Source organism: Sinohyriopsis cumingii, chromosome 19 (assembly GCF_028554795.1).
Source record: "Sinohyriopsis cumingii isolate HCF-2022 chromosome 19, ASM2855479v2, whole genome shotgun sequence".
Lineage (NCBI taxonomy): Eukaryota > Metazoa > Mollusca > Bivalvia > Unionida > Unionidae > Sinohyriopsis > Sinohyriopsis cumingii.
The window spans coordinates 24565657-24584752 of record NC_142979.1 but is presented as its reverse complement, the minus strand read 5'-3'; the positions used below and the strand labels follow the sequence as shown (position 1 = coordinate 24584752).

General features: G+C 33.7%; 1 protein-coding gene across 2 annotated transcripts in view; it reads right to left on the bottom strand.

The window, feature by feature from the left end:
- Positions 1-19096, bottom strand: part of LOC149775299 (FACT complex subunit SSRP1-like) — an 80218-nt gene that overhangs the window by 25178 nt on the left and 35944 nt on the right. For both annotated transcript variants that reach the window (XM_089944281.1, XM_089944280.1), the window contains exons 3-10: positions 18376-18561; positions 14216-14321; positions 13717-13904; positions 7530-7624; positions 5060-5195; positions 4210-4313; positions 3130-3258; positions 1376-1597 (exon numbers count right to left, since the gene is read on the bottom strand). In XM_089944281.1, the coding sequence (XP_089800407.1) occupies positions 1376-1597; positions 3130-3258; positions 4210-4313; positions 5060-5195; positions 7530-7624; positions 13717-13904; positions 14216-14321; positions 18376-18561 (1166 nt within the window). The remainder of the gene's footprint in view (positions 1-1375; positions 1598-3129; positions 3259-4209; positions 4314-5059; positions 5196-7529; positions 7625-13716; positions 13905-14215; positions 14322-18375; positions 18562-19096) is intronic.

Sequence of the window (19096 nt, the reverse complement as noted above, 5' to 3'; positions counted from 1 at the left end):
AGTAAGACAATAATGATCCAAATGATCCATGATAGTAAAATATACTTCAATACATCAAGATGATAAAATGTTTTGTCCCACAGGCTTTCCTTGATAATTCAAAATTCTGAACCAACAAAAGCTGAATATTAGGATAACCTCTTCCTCCATTTTACATAAAGTCCTGTGATATAATTATCAATCTGTCCAAATAAAGCCACAATTAGTGAATTATTTCTGGTGCCAAAACAGGGATGCATGACCTACTCTATATTCAACTTGAAGACCAAGAATCACATGTCAAGCAAATGATAAAACATAAGGTCAAAGGAGTAAGTGTGTCCAAGAACCAGATGTCTTAACTTCATTATCATTTGTCCTAACTATAATTAATCAAAGGGTCTAGGAAATATAACCAAATGAAAAGAAGAAAGAAAAAAACCCAAATACTTGTATCAAAATCTTGGTGAAATTATGTTATAACTGACCTTGACCCCAAGGTCAATGGGGTGAGCAAGTCTCTCATAGAATGAATTATCTCAGTTCCATATTGATACGTGCAAAGTATGATGAGAACTTACAATGAAATTTTGGAAATATAAGCAAATGGAAAATTTATCCAAAACATTAATGCACATTTTTTGTGACTTTGACCCATGGTCAAAAAGGCAAGAATGACTCATCAAATTTCTCAAAGAGTTTAAGCAATGTAAGCAACGAACACAAATTTTCTATGTATCTTTCGTTGCAATGCCAAAGTGGCAAACAAGCAAGTCAGAGAATGAACTGTCTTAACTTCTAATTATTCTGGCCAAGTGTGTTGAGAATACATTAAAGGGTTTGGGAAATATCATTTTTACTTGCTTTCAAGTGGAGTCCAACTAGTGAAAACCATATTAGCCATCTCATAATGCACTGGGAGATCTGGGTGTATGCAGTTAGCTAGGAGCGATCAGTAGAACAAAAAAAAAACAGACCTGGATTTGTGGACACTCTATGCACTGAGTCACAGATGAGGGTCTATGTTGGTCTAAGTTGGGCCAAACTTATAAGCAAGTGTAAAATGGTATATGCAAATTGTGAACATCACAAAAGTTCCTGCATTATTTTCTCAAGAAAATTTACTTTTTGATATTTTCAATAAAAAAATTAAAACTTCCTGGACTAATGAAAAAGTATGATCTTGTGACCATGATCTAAACTTCTGTTGAAAAGAATGATAGATATGATCATGAATAATGCCACAACACTTTGCACATTTTCTTACATGTAAATAAAGTTTCCAATGCTTTCCTGATTATTTTCATTTTAATGAATTTTCTAACACAGTTTCATACTATTTTAAACTGTATCAAATGAATTTTACTTCAACTTTGAAGAGATACAATGAACTTACTTTTCAATGCTGCTGAACGTGTAGACGGTTCCCGTTTTAGTCTCCACATCAAAGTCAAAAGACCTGGTACTTCCAGCACTTCTTGCAAAATTGACAGTAGAAATTTCATCAAATCGTATGTGTACAGGGGGCTTATGGACAAAGATGAAACCCCTCTCTAGTGGGTACAGAAGGCCAGTAGCTGCTCTGTATGAACAACTAATTGCAGGTGTGCCTGAGTTGCTGTGAATAAAAAAGGATATAAAATTTCAGGTGTGCCTGAATTGCTGTGATTAAAAAAATGATATAAAATTTCAGGTGTGCCGGAGTTGCTGTGATTAAAAAATGATATAAAATTTCAGGTGATTTACTCAGAGCATATTAGACCACTGGTATGAAGTGTGCATATTTAATGGTAATGTTGATGAAATTGATAAACATACAGGAAGATTTATTCTTCAAAACCATATAGTTAAACATGTATTCATGTGAACTCTCCTTTTAAGAATCTCAAACCACTCAAAAATAATAAATCGGGTCTTTTTCTATTTTATTATATACAACATTTATCTTAGAAAATACTAACTACAGTTTGGTCTATCTCTTTCCATTCCAATCAGTGATCTTCACTGGCAGCATTATTTGTTTACAAAATGGTCCCTTACCAAATAAATCGTATAAGTAAACTTTACAACCCCAGTATATGATGAAGTGGTCACGAGACAATTAAATTGGCCAAAGTTTTTCACTGCTACCCCATTTATTTCACTTGATCTGTTTTCTGACTAATGAAAAGAACTATTTTAGAGTTTTTGTATTCAAATGTACATCTTTGGACACAGTTTTATTTGGACAGTTAGTATGTAACATACATCATTCAGACAGTTTTGTATGTAACGTATATCACTCACAGTTTTGCATTAAACATACATCATCCAGATAGTTTTATATGTAACATACATCATTCAGATACAGTTTTGGAACATATCATTCATAGTTTTATATGTAACATACACTATTCTGAGGGTTGTATGTAACATACACTATTCAGACACGGTTTTGTAGGTAACATACACTATTCTGACAGTTTTGTAGGTGACATACACTATTCTGACAGTTTTGTAGGTAACATACACTATTCTGACAGTTTTGTAGGTAACATACACTATTCTGACAGTTTTGTATGAAACATACATCATTCAGACCAGTAAGCTTTCTTTTAAATTTAATGCCACCAGAAGCTGTAACAGCCAGCTTGATCAAATGAGAACAAATTCTGCACGATTCAAATCTGCTTTAGGTGTCATTGTGTAAATGTGCTTTTCACCTTTCAGTTCATACTGTGAATGCCAATTAACTGCATGTTTGTCTAATTATACCATCTTTCATTTGGTCTAAGTCTTGCATCTCAACTTCTTTCAAAAATATAACTTAAACAAAACCCAACTTTTTCTTGCAATACTGTAATGCTTTATTTATGTTCCATCTTTAAAACTGCCTGTCTACAGCTTGTACTTTTTATGTTACTGACATTAAAAAAAAACTCTTGTAATTTGTACCTTGTGAAATAATTGTACAAATTTAAAGATGTTATCCATAGCATGTTATTTTCAACAAATCCTTTTATCTCCTCTTACCTAAGGCAGAACAACAAAGTCCAAATAATCAACAATTACCTAAACTAATGATTAGGTGAGAAATACCATCAGAACATTAAATCAATTATAACTTATTGAATTTCAGCAGAAGTTAACTAGTAAAATAATGACAATTACCCTTTGAAAGATCCAGGCACTGTAATTTTTCTGTTGGTGACAGATTTGAATATACGACTCACAACTTCGTATTCTGGCCCAGACATTTCTTTTTCCAGTTTTCCTTCATACTTTTTCTGTAGATCATCCCTGAAATAAGAGAAAAATATTTGCTGACATTAGTTTTGCAGGAGATACAAACTGTGCTTATCAAGTGGGAGGTAGAGGGCTCACAATATCAATTTATGGGGTTTTATTCAAGGATCTTCCCGGTGTCACAGGTGTATATCCAATAGTGATATCTTCTAATTTGAAACCTCATATTTTTCAAACAGTGACTGAATATTCGATGGTATATTTTCGACTCCAGAGATATGCTGATACTGAAACTATCTCTTAACTATTTAAAGAATTCTTGCCGAAAAGATGTTAAGGGTTGCTTCCATTCATCCAGTTATAAAGCCAACTGAAACACCTGAGATTGTAAGCCTGTTGAGAGCTATAACGTAATGTCACAAAATGGTCATTAAAATCAATATAACTAACAATAATATGGTACTGGTAGGTCAAACTGGTAGACAGTGTGGTACTAATCTTGATGCATTCCCTTGCCAAGTTGGATGATTCCTGTTATAACAGTACATACAATGCGTAAAAACAAACAGACTTAAATACAATGACTTGAAAATGAATGTACAAATAATGTATGCACAACATTAGTATTCTCAACCCTTTCGCTGTGGGGAAAGCGCTACAAAACCCACCAAAAACTTTTGTTAGGACCCAGGATGAATAAATGGTTGAAAAACAATTCTACTTTACACATGTGTATGTGCAGATGCAGATGTTGAAACAGGCTCCAACACTGATGAGGGGGATAAAACAATAGTTCTCAACCATGTGGAGGTGACCTAAATATTACTAAATAATGTGAAGAACAACACATATAATTCAGATGTAATTATGGAATGCAACACAAAAAAATGTCATGGTCCACAAAAATGAGAAGAAAAAGCAAAATTACTGGTGAAAAACAAATACAGTTGCTTATCCTTAAAGTGAAGATCATGTTAATGCAGCTGAAACAAAAAGTGTACTTACTCTGACAGTCCAAGTTCCATGGTGATTTCATCGTCCTTAGAGAACAGCAAGATCAGGAAGTGGTATCTGGTCTGACCCTGTTTGATAGGAGGATCCAAGCTGACCTGAAATTGACATCAAAATATTGATAGAAGGATCCAAGCTGACCTGAAATTGACATCAAAATACTGATAGGAGGATCCATGCTGACCTGAAATTGACATCAAAATATGTGGAAGGAAGATACTGATCTAAATTAACAGCATGTTTCAGTCCCACCCAAATACAGATTCTATTAATCTGTTCAAATACTATGATTAACATATTATTTGACCAACTGCTTCCCAATTATAAGTCTTAATTGCCTGCTGGCACTGCCATCTATGCTAGTACTTTATTTTTCAGACCAACATTTTTGAGTGTGACAATATGTCCTTGTTATTGTTCCTACACTTATTACTAGAAAAGGTTTAGGACATCATTATTATTTAAGTGTCATAAAGTTTTCCTGAATTCAAGTAATTCAGCATTGTCATAAATAAAACTTTGGTGATATGCTAACTAACAATGCAGCTGTTCACATTTACATTTTTTTGAAAATTCATTTTTCTTGCTAAATTCATGAATATTCAATCCTTATAAATAAAATTTATGGACTGCTTTGCAGATTATTTTCAAAACATTCTTTTCAAAGAACATGAAAACAGTTGCTTGCTGCCTAGCAACACAATTTAAATAATGAAGTATATGCTGCAATATTTAACACAAATCATCAACTAAATGCCCAATCTCCTTTAGACTTGATTATCATACTTTTTATTCCAACAAAAATGTAAGTTAATAAATGTCAAGAATCTCCCAACTTACTTACCACAAAGAATATCTGTCTTCCATCTTTATGGGGCAGAAGAAAAAGTCGTAAAACAGTTGTATATGGGATCTTGTAGTCAAATGTTTTACCATGAAGCTGTAAGAATGTCGGGTACATCTTGATGTCATATCGACCTCTGAAATATATTACAGATTTCCCTAAAACTGTGTTAAGTTTTAAATAAGTAAAAAAGCATAAGTACATACACAACAATCTATCTGTGTGTTTGTGTTGATTTGGATTTTTAATGTAGCTTTAACAATTTTACTGTCACATCAATATATGTCTGCAGTGTGGCAGTTCATAGTGATGTCTAGTACTGGGGCATCATGAATTTTGCTGCCCACCTATTACATGCGTACGGATGACTCCCATCTAAATGATTTTCTGCATCCCAGATTTAAAAAATTGAGTCTAAATACGCGTGATTAAGCACTTCCGAGACCTCTGGTTTAATGAACAGTACATTACACACATGACCTGGGTTTAATGAACAGTACACTGCACACATCACCAGGGTTTAATGAAACGTACATTACACACATGACCTGGGTTTAATGAACAGTACATTGCACGCATGACCTGGGTTTCATGAACAGTACATTGCACACATGACCTGGGTTTAATGAACAGTACATTACACACATGACCTGGGTTTAATGAACAGTACATTGCACACATCACCAGGGTTTAATGATCAGGATATTATATTTGTAACCTGGGTTTAATAGTTCTCAAAGTAGATAGCTAATTTGTGTGCAGAAATCACTTATTCCTCCTCTGCTGATAATTCTACAAACAAGTGTAGACAATTAACTTTGTCATAAAACTATCAACCATTGCAATTTACAATTCATTAAACTTAGTTATAACATGATGGTCTGGGTCAGCACTACAAGTACTTTTCAAACATTAGTAGTGATCAGGCAAAATAACTCAAAGGTTTGTGGCCATAAATGTTTAGGATGTCAAGCCCTAACTTGGCTGGTTTGGATACTTTGAGCTGAATCACTTAAGATGAAAATGAATGTTAGAAGATTAAAAATTTTTGTTAATGATTCTTGTCAAGGCAAATTAAAGATCAATTCAAGTAACATGTAAGGTTGTTTCTAACTGTAATCTGCTCCGTTTGACAGAACTACCATCATTCATCATCTGCTTCAAACCCAAACCAGCCATTAAAATTAACTAATTGCAGTTTTGTAAACAATCTCGACATGTTGCCTGGCCTCATATTCACTGATAAAGATTGACAACTCTACATTTTGCTTGGCCTCAAATTCCAATAATGGGCCTTAAGTCTGCATACTGCCTGGCCTCAAATTCACAAAGGGCCTTAACTTACTCTTTCAAATGATAATTTATATTAATAAAGCCATATCTGCATTTATGGCAATTTGACAGACAATAATATTACTACAGACCAGATTTTTTAAATATATTTAACTCCTTGTCCTGATTTTTTCAGATCCTTAACACTGACTGAGGTTGACTGCCTGGTTATACATTACTACTGAGGTTGACTGCCTGGTTATATATCACTACTGAGGTTGACTGCCTGGTTATATATCACTACTGAGGTTGACTGCCTGGTTATATATGACTATGGTATTTGCTGACAACTATGTCACATGTCAGCTAGCAGATTCCACAGATAACCCATAACTACAACTCTGAAAAAGGTACACAAACTTTTACCCATTTTACCAATCATGCATCATGCCAATGTGTAACTCTCAACCAAATACTGGAATGGAGGGGGATAACTTATAAGCTCTCAGCTAGACTAATCACATGTAAAGATTGCAACTTGATAAAGAAAACGGTTGTCTTCCAAACGTAATGGGATCATATTATTGTGAATTAAATTTCACCTGCCAAATGTTTTAAGCATAAAACATGGTACATACTTTTAATAAGAAGAGCTTATCACTTTTTAGTTGCTACATTATGATTCTCAAGGTCACCAGAGGGAGTGCAGATGACAATTTTCCCTTGCCCATTCTAAATGTTTAGTATTATATTTGATCATTTTAGTCACAACTTGGAGCACTGGGGGTTCATGAAATAGCATTATGATATATACGAGATAAATTTCTATAAAACGATTAATTTAACAAAAGATGACATATCCCAATTGTCATGGGGCAAAATCATACATCTTAACCAAGTTTGCATTGCATTTTTAAAATACAGTGTATAATAGAATTGTTTTAGCTTCATAATGATTCATGCCATATAGGATGAGAATATATAAAGGGGTTTATATGCAAATTACAAGCTTTAACCAACACCTTAACTGATGACAGAGCTGCCACTGATGGAACAGTGAATACAATGTTTCACTTATTACTCAAGTGGGCTTGGCTATTATCAGTAGCAATGACATGACCACATATTTGAATTTATGTTGTAATGAAGTTTGTTGCAGTGTTTTTCCTATCGGGTAATTACAAAACAAAACTCTTACCTTGGGGTGAGACACTGTACTTCATTGAATATCGTGATAGCATCTCCAGTTGCCTGAATAATATCTGCTTTTTGTATGACATTATTATAAAATTCCTGCAATAAAATAGAAAAAAGCTCTACTGATATAAATGTGAAAAACAGAAACTGTTCTACTACAGCCAACACCTGTAATTACGAGTTATGACATTCATTACACTCATAGAAAGATGTATATGCTTGCAATTTGTAAGTGTCATCTTATCTATAGAACATCTGGTCTACATGAGAACTGTTGGGGAGTGGTATATTTACGACTGTGTTACAACACTTACCAATTTCAAACACAAAATATGCTCCCAGCTGTGGTTCAAGCTGAATAAATGTTGGGTTTTTTTATAAAAAAATTTACTCTGATTTTTATATAATATTATTCTATGTTAAACTTCTGTGACACAAAAAAGAGGAAAATTAACTTTTTTTTAAATTCTAAAAAGGGAAACAATCCTAGCAGGTATTTTCTGTTGCTACTCTAATATACAAAACTAGCTTGTAACTTTGGTCTTATGGATTAATCAATTTACCATGTGGAAGGGTTATCCATATTAATTCATTGTAACAAAGGGTGATCTATATTGGCTTACCATATGAAAAGGCTATCCAAATCAGTTTACATTATATAGAGCTATCCAAATCTGTCCATAATGCCTGAACCTCACACAATCTTGAAGGTCTTACGATAATCAGTGCAGATAACTGTTTCAGATACTCTAATCCAATTTAGGCCATTCCAAAATTAGGAGTGGGGTGGTGTAACAAGATGGGCCAGGCTGGGATTGGATTTAGCGAAGACAATAAAGTAATTTCATGAATGAGATGTTTATTTATCACGTAACTGAACGACGAATGAATTTGACTCCATACTCATGTGCATACAGTAATAACAATGGATTTAACCTGTGTATCCCCTAGTGGTGAAAGACTAAGAGTCAAAAATCTCCTTGGTGTCAGACCAAGTATTAAAAAAACTTTGGAAACAAAACAGGGGGTCAAATAAAAATTTTGGGGTCCCTGAAGCACAAATGATGGTAAAGGGAAACACTGATTTAATAGAATATGTACAACAAGTTAAACAGTAATAACAATGGATTTAACCCATGTATCCCCTAGTGGTGAAAGACTAAGAGCCAAAAATCTCCTTGGTGTCAGAACTGGGGGTCAGGCCAAGTATTAAAAAAACTTTGGTATCAAAACAGGGGGTCAAGTAAAAATTTTGGAGTCCCTGAACACAAATGAGGGTAAAGGGAAATACTGATTTAATAGAATATGTACAACAAGTTAAACAACTGATACAGACCTGGTCAGTCAGCAAATACTTGGATACATCTTTAAAACTCTATTGATACTGACCTTTAGGTTACTATGGATACATGCGACATATGGTAATCGCTTACTAGCAGGCCTAGCAACTTTAAGCAGTGTTATATTGACTCATAACCTGCATGAAATCAATAGGAAAATGATTTATTTTCTCAGAAATGGCAAGTATTATAATTGTTATGACTTTAATCCGCTGACAGTCTAGACGAAACTACAGCATATATGAAACCTGATCCAGTATTCACCATATGCATTACTAGTCACATGACTTCACAAATCTCAACAGTCACGTGATATCAACAGCACACTCCTTTTTAATGTTATTGTATAAAATTCAATTATATTAAATGAAAGTCAGATACCTTTTGTAAAAAGAACCTATAATTTACAACATATTTTTTTGAAGAAGAACAACAAGAAACCTGTCACTGTCGCTGCAATCTGGCCAGTCAGATTCATCAAGAACAGAGCACAAATTAACAAGGTAGTCACGTGATACACCAAACCCTGGCAGATGTTCTATGAATAAATATATATAATTTTGGGTTCTTTCAATTTTGTATTTTTATTACAAACAGCATATGACTTTTATTTAATATTTTTTCTACAAAATTTGAAATGGAATATTACTGATATCACGTGACTACGGTATCTATGAGGTCATGAACATGTGGGTTGTTAAATTTGTGTACTTGTATGACAACCAATGCAAATTCCGAGTACCAGGTCAAATTTCATCAACGTCCTAGTTTTATTTTAATTCAGCAGATTAAAGATATAATGATATTAATACTCACAATTTATGAGAAAATAAATAATTTTCATATTGATTTAATGTGGGTTTGGCTAGATTTAACAACATTTAAGTTTGCTAGACCATCTGGTAAACGGATACGCTTTTCTGCCACCTTGTTGGCCTCTTGTGATGCTAGACTGGTTTTCATATCTTCCATGTAAGAAAAGATACAGATATCGCACTATGGGAAAAAAGTATACTAGATGAATCTAATCCACTGAGCGTTTGGATTGACTCAACAAATATGTTCATGGTAAGCACCCAAATGATATATACTGCAAACTCCAAATATTCTGGTCAGAACTCGATAAATTTAACTCACAATTAGTTCAGTTACAACTCAATTATGTAATTGTTTCGGGCATCAAGTGGTGGCAGAAAATTCCCGTTTTTTTTCCCCGACTTACATCAATATTTGCAAATTTCAAGGACTTTTCATGGTCATAAAATAATTATAATTTCTCCCGACTTTTCTTCAGATTTTCCGGTGGGAACCCTGGTATTCCTAACTTACTGCATCTCATAATGTCTTCTTGGACAAGTAGTTTGACTTACGTGTGGGTCATGCACTTTAAAATGTTTTCTATTCAGATGGTGGATGGATTAGCTTATACGTGAATGGGTTTATTTACTAGTACAAACAGATCACAGCAGGTTCTGCAAAAGAACCTTTCAAGCAAATGAATTCAGGTTATTAACATTATCAGTTTTTATATTTCTGTAATAGCCGGATAATTAAGATTATAATCTGAAAATATTTTTAGTATTTGCCTGACAGGGTGAGTACATTGTTTGAGGTTTTTCAACTCCTGAACCAGAAAGAAGTAAACAATGCAACAGGTACACTTAATTTTAAGTGCCTTCCACACCCATGCCCCATCCCATCCAATTCTGGAACAGCCAGGGCTCAAATTTAACTCTCACATGATTGCATAATCCGAGTCAGTTGTGGAAAATGCGAGTGGAGATTTCTGGCTCTTGCGTCTTTTAGCAAATTATACTTTTTTCAAAGATATAAAGTAAATCTTTAGTAAATCTGGTTAAAACACACAAATGCAGCAAAATTACATGCATGATTCAAAAACAAAATAGAATATATTTTGTACCCAACCATTTAATTCACAAATATGGATATATCTCTCTGATTTCTTTATTCGGTAGGGTCCAAGCTAGGGTGCGAGTCAGGTGAAACAGCTGCTCCAGTACCTGTCATTTTGCATAAATACACAGAACAAGAAAAGCTGATGTCCCCTTTTTCTTAGCCTGTGCCCCTCCTCCCTCATTTCTTTCCAGCTGAATGTTTACATATGCTAAGTATAATATCAAATTGTGTCTTTCCTTTCTTCTTTGAGCAAAGTAAAGAACTTGAACATCATATTCTGTACTTTTCATAAACTTTGGTGCCAAATAAAAGATAGTTATGTCTGCCATTTTGTTTCAATCAACAAGATTAATGCCAAAAATATATACAAAATGCCTAAAGATATGCCTGAAATTCTATGCATTTGTAGAATACTCCGGTGGCCTAGTGGTTAGAGCATCCATCTTGGATGCGGGAGGCTGCAGAATCAAACCACCACCAAGTCATACCAAAGATTTATAAAAATGGTACTAACAGCTGCCTTGCTAGGTGCTCAGCATTAAGAGGTGTATATCAGGACTGGTGCGCCTGATGCCAGGATAATGTGACTGGGTGGGACATGATGCTATGTGTCTACAGCATGATGCCCCAATGCACAACATCCCTATCAACTGCCACACTGCAGACATTGTATCTATGACTGAATATTTTTAAAGCTACGTTAAAAATCCAAATCACATACTCTCATTCATTTGTATCCCAATCATTAGCAAATATTACTCTGGGGAGGTTTATATGATGATCACTAAAAAAATGTAAAGAAGTTTATTTCATATTTCAATCGATAAATGTAGGAAGAATGTAGTTATACCATGTATCTGTCACTAGATTTTGACAGTAATCTATTTTTAAGCTTCCCGTCTTTTGCAAAAACGAAGTCATTCAACAATTTTACTGAATCAAACTAGAATTTTAATGTTCATAAAGTCTACTGAGTATTTCTTTGTTCTGATATTATTTGCCAAAAAGGTTTAGTTAGGTAAGCACCTGCTGCAAACAGTCTAAAATTCTATTCTTCTAGCTATTTTGAAATCACTTTGCCACAGTCAGATGGGGGAGAAAAGTCTCTCTGCCCCAAAACTGGAGTCCAGATTGGATACTGTTATGGACAAATCTCTGGCGACATGTTCTTCTATTTTTGGTGTGTGGGTAGAATGACCAATTGTAAATATCTGCATCATAATCTTCCCGCCTATTATCTATTAACAAAATGGTTATCACTAATATGTTCTTTTTCAATCCTGGGACTGATTGTTCATGAACTTTTCATGGTCCACAAATACAAACTTGGAAGTGTATAAAACAGACTTCATAATAAATAAGAAAAACAATTCAACTGTACGTGTATTTGTTTTACTTTTTCAACATGTTAAAACAACTATATATTGTATTGTAGTTCTTTCCTATTCTCAAATTCCTGGAGTAACTCATTCCCACAAATGCATGTAGAAATTAAAATTTGCAAGCTGATTTTTTCCCCTCCACCTGCAAAAAGCTGCTAATAGTACAGAAAGTCAAATCTGAGTTTGACAGCCCCCAGCTAACTGCCTCAGTTGTCTCATTTAACCATACTTTGGTTTGACAACACAAATTACATGACTATCATGGAAATAATATTTAATTCATGGCAAATCAAAAATTCAAAGAAAGAAAGTGATATAAAATTCATTATGTTTTAGTTACTTGTCAATAGCTGATAAAATCTCTGTCTACTGTCTTGTATGTCAGGAATTATTTCACTCAGAACTATTTAGATGATTACATTTAAACCTTGGCTGTACCAGAATTGACTCACTTTGGCGACATTGTTTCAACTGTTATCACTGCTACTCAAACCACCTTAGTGTTCTTACTTGGCAAACTGTCCCACGCCTTAGCAACATTACTGTATAAACTTAGCAATTAGATATGTATCCACTAAAGAACTGTCATTACAAACTTAGCAATTAGGTGTGTATCCACTAAAGAACTGTCATTACAAACTTAGCAATTAGGTGTGTATCCACTAAAGAACTGTCATTACAAACTTAGCAATTAGGTATGTATCCACTAAAGAACTGTCATTACAAATTTAGCAATCAGGTGTGTATCCACTAAAGAACTGTCATTACAAACTTAGCAGTCAGGTATGTATCCACTAAAGAACTGTCATTACAAACTTAGCAATTAGGTGTGTATCCACTAAAGAACTGTCATTACAAACATAGCAATTAGATATGTATCCATTAAAGAACTGTCATTACAAACTTAGCAATTAGGTGTGTATCCACTAAAGAACTGTCATTACAAACTTAGCAATTAGGTGTGTATCCACTAAAGAACTGTCATTACAAACTTAGCAATTAGGCGTGTATCCACTAAAGAACTGTCATTACAAACTTAGCAATTAGGTATGTATCCACTAAAGAACTGTCATTACAAACTTAGCAATTAGGTATGTATCCACTAAAGAACTGTCATTACAAACTTAGCAATTAGGTGTGTATCCACTAAAGAACTGTCATTACAAACTTAGCAATTAGGTGTGTATCCACTAAAGAACTGTCATTACAAACTTAGCAATTAGATATGTATCCACTAAAGACATGTGCAGCAAAGCTGCATATGAAGCTCAATGAAAACAGAAGTTTACAATACAAATGTCCCCAGATTGCCAAGTGTAATGATTGGTTTCGCTTATGATAATACATATACTTGAATTTGGCGCAATTTAATACAACATGAGTGAAGTGGTTCAATACTTGAGAACTGATCTGGTCAAGCTATGTAACTATGAAATGAAAAGGACTATTTGTACAATCACTACTGCATGCAATTCAAATTCTGCAGACATTAAATAGCAAATATAATCATACACAACTGCAAATCAACAATGGATTAAATCTGTATTACCTGGACTGGATCCTTATCGGTGTTGTCTGAAGGTATATGAAACCTAAGTTCTGTCAGAGAGACAGCTGCGTCGTCATTCTGATGAAACTCTATTGTCACTTCATTTTTTGCAGTAACAGAATGTGACACATTATTGAGAGGAATTTCAAAAGCACACACATTGTCCACCAAGAAGTTTAGAGAATTTCCTGGAAGAAGAAAAAGTTTACAAAACACAGAAATAAAGAGACATACATATATTTTTATAATCACTAGTTGTATATATGGATACACTTACAAAATGATCAAATAATCCAACATGTGTATTCAAGTAATCTGTTTCTCTCTATGTACCACATCAATTAGCCCAAATAATAAATCACTCAAATAATGAATTTGTATGAAAATGTGTGGCAATACATTAAGATAATTGCAAAAGGAAAAAATTATTGTTTATATTATACTGCCTTGATGTATCTTTCATTAACACCCATGTTCAACTCCACATCTTCTTTCATACCTTCAAACTTTGCCAATCCCCAATTCCATCCTTTAGTTGATAGGTCAACTTTCTCCATTGAGGTGTTGTAATTCTTGGAGACAAATGTGGCCAACTTGTCATATTCCTGAAGGAAAAAAAAAGGATATTTGTAGTTTTAAAGGTTAAGCCATAGTTATACCAACAATTATTCTACAGACACTTAAAAAAGTTATAATATCCAAAGAAATCAAGGTACAATTTTCTGAAAGGAGTAATATACATTCCTTACACTATGATAATTAAACCCATTAGTGACTTTCTTCTATAAAAACAAACTAACTTCTGCTGCAGAGCAGAATTGTCCACCACTTTTCTCAGTTGTCCTTAGTTTCTTATACATATCACTCTTCATTACTATGTACTTTGTCGAAATGTGAATCAGGATATAACTTGGTACCTACATGGATTCCATGACCAAAATTAAACATTATATTTACACTGGTTCATCAAATGTATGACAATATTGGTACTTAAGTACTGAAGTAAGTAAACTAACATTCTAAAACTGTTGTGCACATTTAAAGACAACACAAAACATATCCCGAACTGTGAAGTCTCAATAATGAAAGATGCAGGTCGCTATCAATGCACACACACACATCCAGTCAGGCAAGATAACACATTTCTTCCATTTTTCACCAAAGCATCCTAACAATAAAACTGGCACAGTCAACAGAGTAGCACTAGCAGTGATAACATGATTGTCAAGATGGCCATGGTGATAAGGACGTAGTGATAATAAGATTTTCAATATGACCAATGGTGGCCCCACTGAATGTCTGTGACGCTGCATTTTCATTTAGAACCAACTAAACACTGCAAGAAGTATTTCTGTAAAAAATCATTTTAAAAAAAATAAATTATGTTTCTCTAAAATCACCCCATCATAAGGACTTTAGAAATTACTCAGGAATCCAGACCTTCCATAAACTTGAAAAAAGTTTCCCTGTTTATACTCTGCATAACTAACAAATTACCCATCTGGGATGTATGCTTTGTTTGTTTGCTGAGTTTTTACACCATTTTCCAGAAATATGATAGGCTCAATCTCATTAAAATCTTATCTCAGTGTCCGACATGAAGATCTGACAGTGACTGCTTAGGGATTATGTTCTGATGACCTATGTTATTACCATAAGTACTAATTTTATCAGCCAATCAGATAAAGTTTTATTTCTTCATGTTTGGGAGATTGAGCAGTATGACTAAGTGCATCAATATGTGCAGAGCTGCATTACCATGGCTAAGTCAAAGGTCATTAGCACATGACCACTAAGTGGTCACTAATAAACTTACCAAAAATGTTCAACTTTACTTCAATAATTTCACAATATTTACAGTCACATGAATTTGTTCTCCAATACTATTGATGCTGAAGTTATTTCATGTACATGTCAGTGTTCACATCGTAATTAAGTCACAACAATTTTTCAATTTTTGCAGCAAATATATTATACTTCTCTCTTTTCATAACAAATCTGTAAAATAAACACCAAAGTACATCAACTATATACAAATAATCCCATACACTGACTTGTCATTTTCTCCAATGGACACAACCTGTTGATGTGCCAGTTAAGCTCTTTTTGCAACTTTGGCAAAGATTTCTTTAGCCTTCTTTTTTGTCACCACAGACTTTTTTGGCTCATAGTGCAATTGTTTCTTTTCCTTCTCAATGAAAGACTTTTTCTCTGGTGCTTGGCGACATGCAGTCCACATATTCTGAGGGCTACATCTGTTCTCTCATGCAAAGAAATCTTTCTTCTTATAGTAATTAACTACACTTTTTCCAGATGCCTTCTGAGCTTCAATTTATCTGTATGCAGCTTCTTTTGTAGATGCTGTTCCAAACTCTTCCAACCGCGATTACCATAATTCAGATCTTTATTACAGAGGTCACAAAATGGCAGTCCTCTAGCGTTTAGTTTTCTTATAAACTGATCAACTAAATTTCCATCAAGTTTTTGCTCCAACCATTCCCATTTCCATACAGTATTTAAAACCTTTATCTAAACTTTTCGTGTCAGGGTCTCTCTCAACAACTCAGGACACCCTGTTTTGCAAGCATGCTTCTTCTTTTAACTGCCATCAGTTTTCATTACATGAAGATTCATTGGAAGAATTTAAACCTTTGACCAATCAAAATACCCTTTACAAGAGTCATGTGCTAACTAATACATGGAACAAATAATTTACAAGGGTCATTGCAAAATGGGAGCAGACAGACTGTTTTTAAAAAACCAGATTGGAGATGATATAAAAAACAAACTATATCAAGAAAAATCTGATTCAAATCAGGAGAAAAGATGGATTCCACTTTAAAATAGAGAAAAATCATGTCTGGATCTTGTGTACCATCTGTTGTATCTAAACAATCTATGAAACATCGTTAATTATTGTCCAACTTATCTAGACTTTGTGAAACATTTTTTAAAATTCCAATCTCAATTAACAAAGGCAAGTTTAACTTTCTTTCATCAACAATTTTGAAAGTCACATTCATATACTAGCATAATTTAAAAGTCAACAACAGAGCACATGTTACTACCAACATGGTTTCAAGAGAAAATGCCAAGCCAAAATAGAAGAGTACCAAAATAGGAATGTGTTGATCTTACAAATGAAATAGGGATTTGACATTTTTGAAAACTGCACTTGTTTATGATGAAATTCTTGCCATCAGACATATGCCCGACAATGATTTCAATTAGTCCCAGGTGACAACCTGTAACATGGCATGCACAATGACTGTATTAAATCAGGAATAAAAAATGTATGCCACAATATATATACAGCAGCTAATAATTAACTCGTGTTCAAGGTCAGATTTATCTTTTGCACACAATCCATTCAAATCAGAAACATTTCACCAAATCATTTTTTCTCCACTTTTGGTAAATGTTACACGTAATTTTTAATGCTCATCATAGATTAGTTTTCTTTCTTTTCTTTTCTAAATGTATGAAAATTAATTGGTATAGGAGCAATTTTTATCAGAACAATTACAAATAAATAAAACTCTCTTGATTGCAAAATGATATCATGTAAGAATGGTATGATAGAAAGTATAACAAGTGATCCACTTTTATTTCAGAAAGTTAAATTTTTCGCAAAATTAAGAAAACACAATCACAAAAATAACCTTAGAGCTAAAAGGGACCAAAAACAATTAGCTTACAATAATTTGATGGGTAGGGCTTTAAAAGAGAGCAACTTTTCTAAAGTTAACAGAAACAGCATTCACTGACCAGAATACTTCAGAAAAATTTATAAAACCATTAATAGGTATATCATATTCTTACCAAACTTCATTCAAATAGCTTAATGGTTATTAAGTTATACTGACAGAAACCAAGTATCCATGTGAAGAAAAAAATTTGCATAACAAGGGCCATAACTCTGTCCATCATGGAATAATATACTGAATGTTTATCGAGGTATGCCAGTCACAAACAACAACAACCCATCTCAAGAAATAAAGTTAACTGTAACATACTATAACTCAAGGTATTCACCACATTGTTTCAGAAAATGTCCAATTGTTCAAAAGGTACACTGACCATAACCATCCGATGTAGTGGAAATTTAAAATCATCCAATCTAGGCAACAACTCTTGTCAAAATGGGCTCTCAAAAGATGAAACTTTTTAAAAGCAAATCTATCAAACGGAATCCAAAAATGTACCAAGCTCTAACAATTACAAGAAGAATCAATGGATGGACAGACAGAAGACTATTATAAAGCTCCTGAATCTTAAAAAAAACCTGAACAAGTAAAAAATAGGTCACAAGTAATTTTCTAGTAATATATACAGGAAAAAGCAGCCAAAATATATTTGCATTGGCCTGGTTACTAAAGTTCCTGTTGTTACAGGCCAACAAAAAAGATCTGCCAGTTTAAACCTTTTAGTGGAATACAAAGCATCATTTAAGTGCGATTTGATTGGCTAAGCAACCAGACTGAAAAACGTAAGTTTTCAATGCATTCTAAAACTAATATTATCAAACACTGATTGCCCAGGAGGTTCTAGTGTGACAATCATGGACAGACATGCAGGGTAAGAAAAATTCAAGTTAAAGAATCACGGATTTACAATAATATCACAATTTATCTGGATCTGAAAGTAATAGGGTTTTACCGTGTCTTTAAAGCCATCGTATCTATGTATGTTGCCATTTTGCATTATTAGCTTTAGGCAATATCCCCGGGATCTCTTAAGCCACTGAACCTTCTGCACATCAGAGCTTTCAAAATGATCCACCTTCCCAGTTTTACTGTTTTTGAAAATGACACCATTGCTCTGTAGTTTTAAACGTCCAGGATTCTGTGAAAAGAATTAAACAAGCAAATCAAGAGGACATAAATGAAATAGAGGACCAAAAATAAATATATCAAAAGAATTTGCTGATTATAGATGAACTGTGGAAAGAATTATCCATCTGAGATATAAGGATACATGCGGTAAATTTACAAATATTTCTGTATTTCCAGTTATTGTGGTGAACATCATATATTATGGTCAAGAGCTGTCAGTGAAAACTATTTCTCACATATGACTTTGGTTTAATGTGTTAAAAAGGAAAAATATAGCTTTCATACCAAGCTGTAGTGTGCTTAACTCTGAAACTATGAAACATCAAATATAGCTCTGGTAAAGCCCCAAATAGTACACCCCACCCTTGATAACTTGTGTCTGCAGTAACTCACACACTTATATCATGGGGTCAGGCTCCAGAAAACATGAAAAAAATTAACCCCATACCTGTCCAACATGACAAAAATCACAACAACACTAAATTAAACATTGATATATTGCTTGCTTTATCATCAAAAATAGCAGTTTGTGCGTGGAAGTTTAA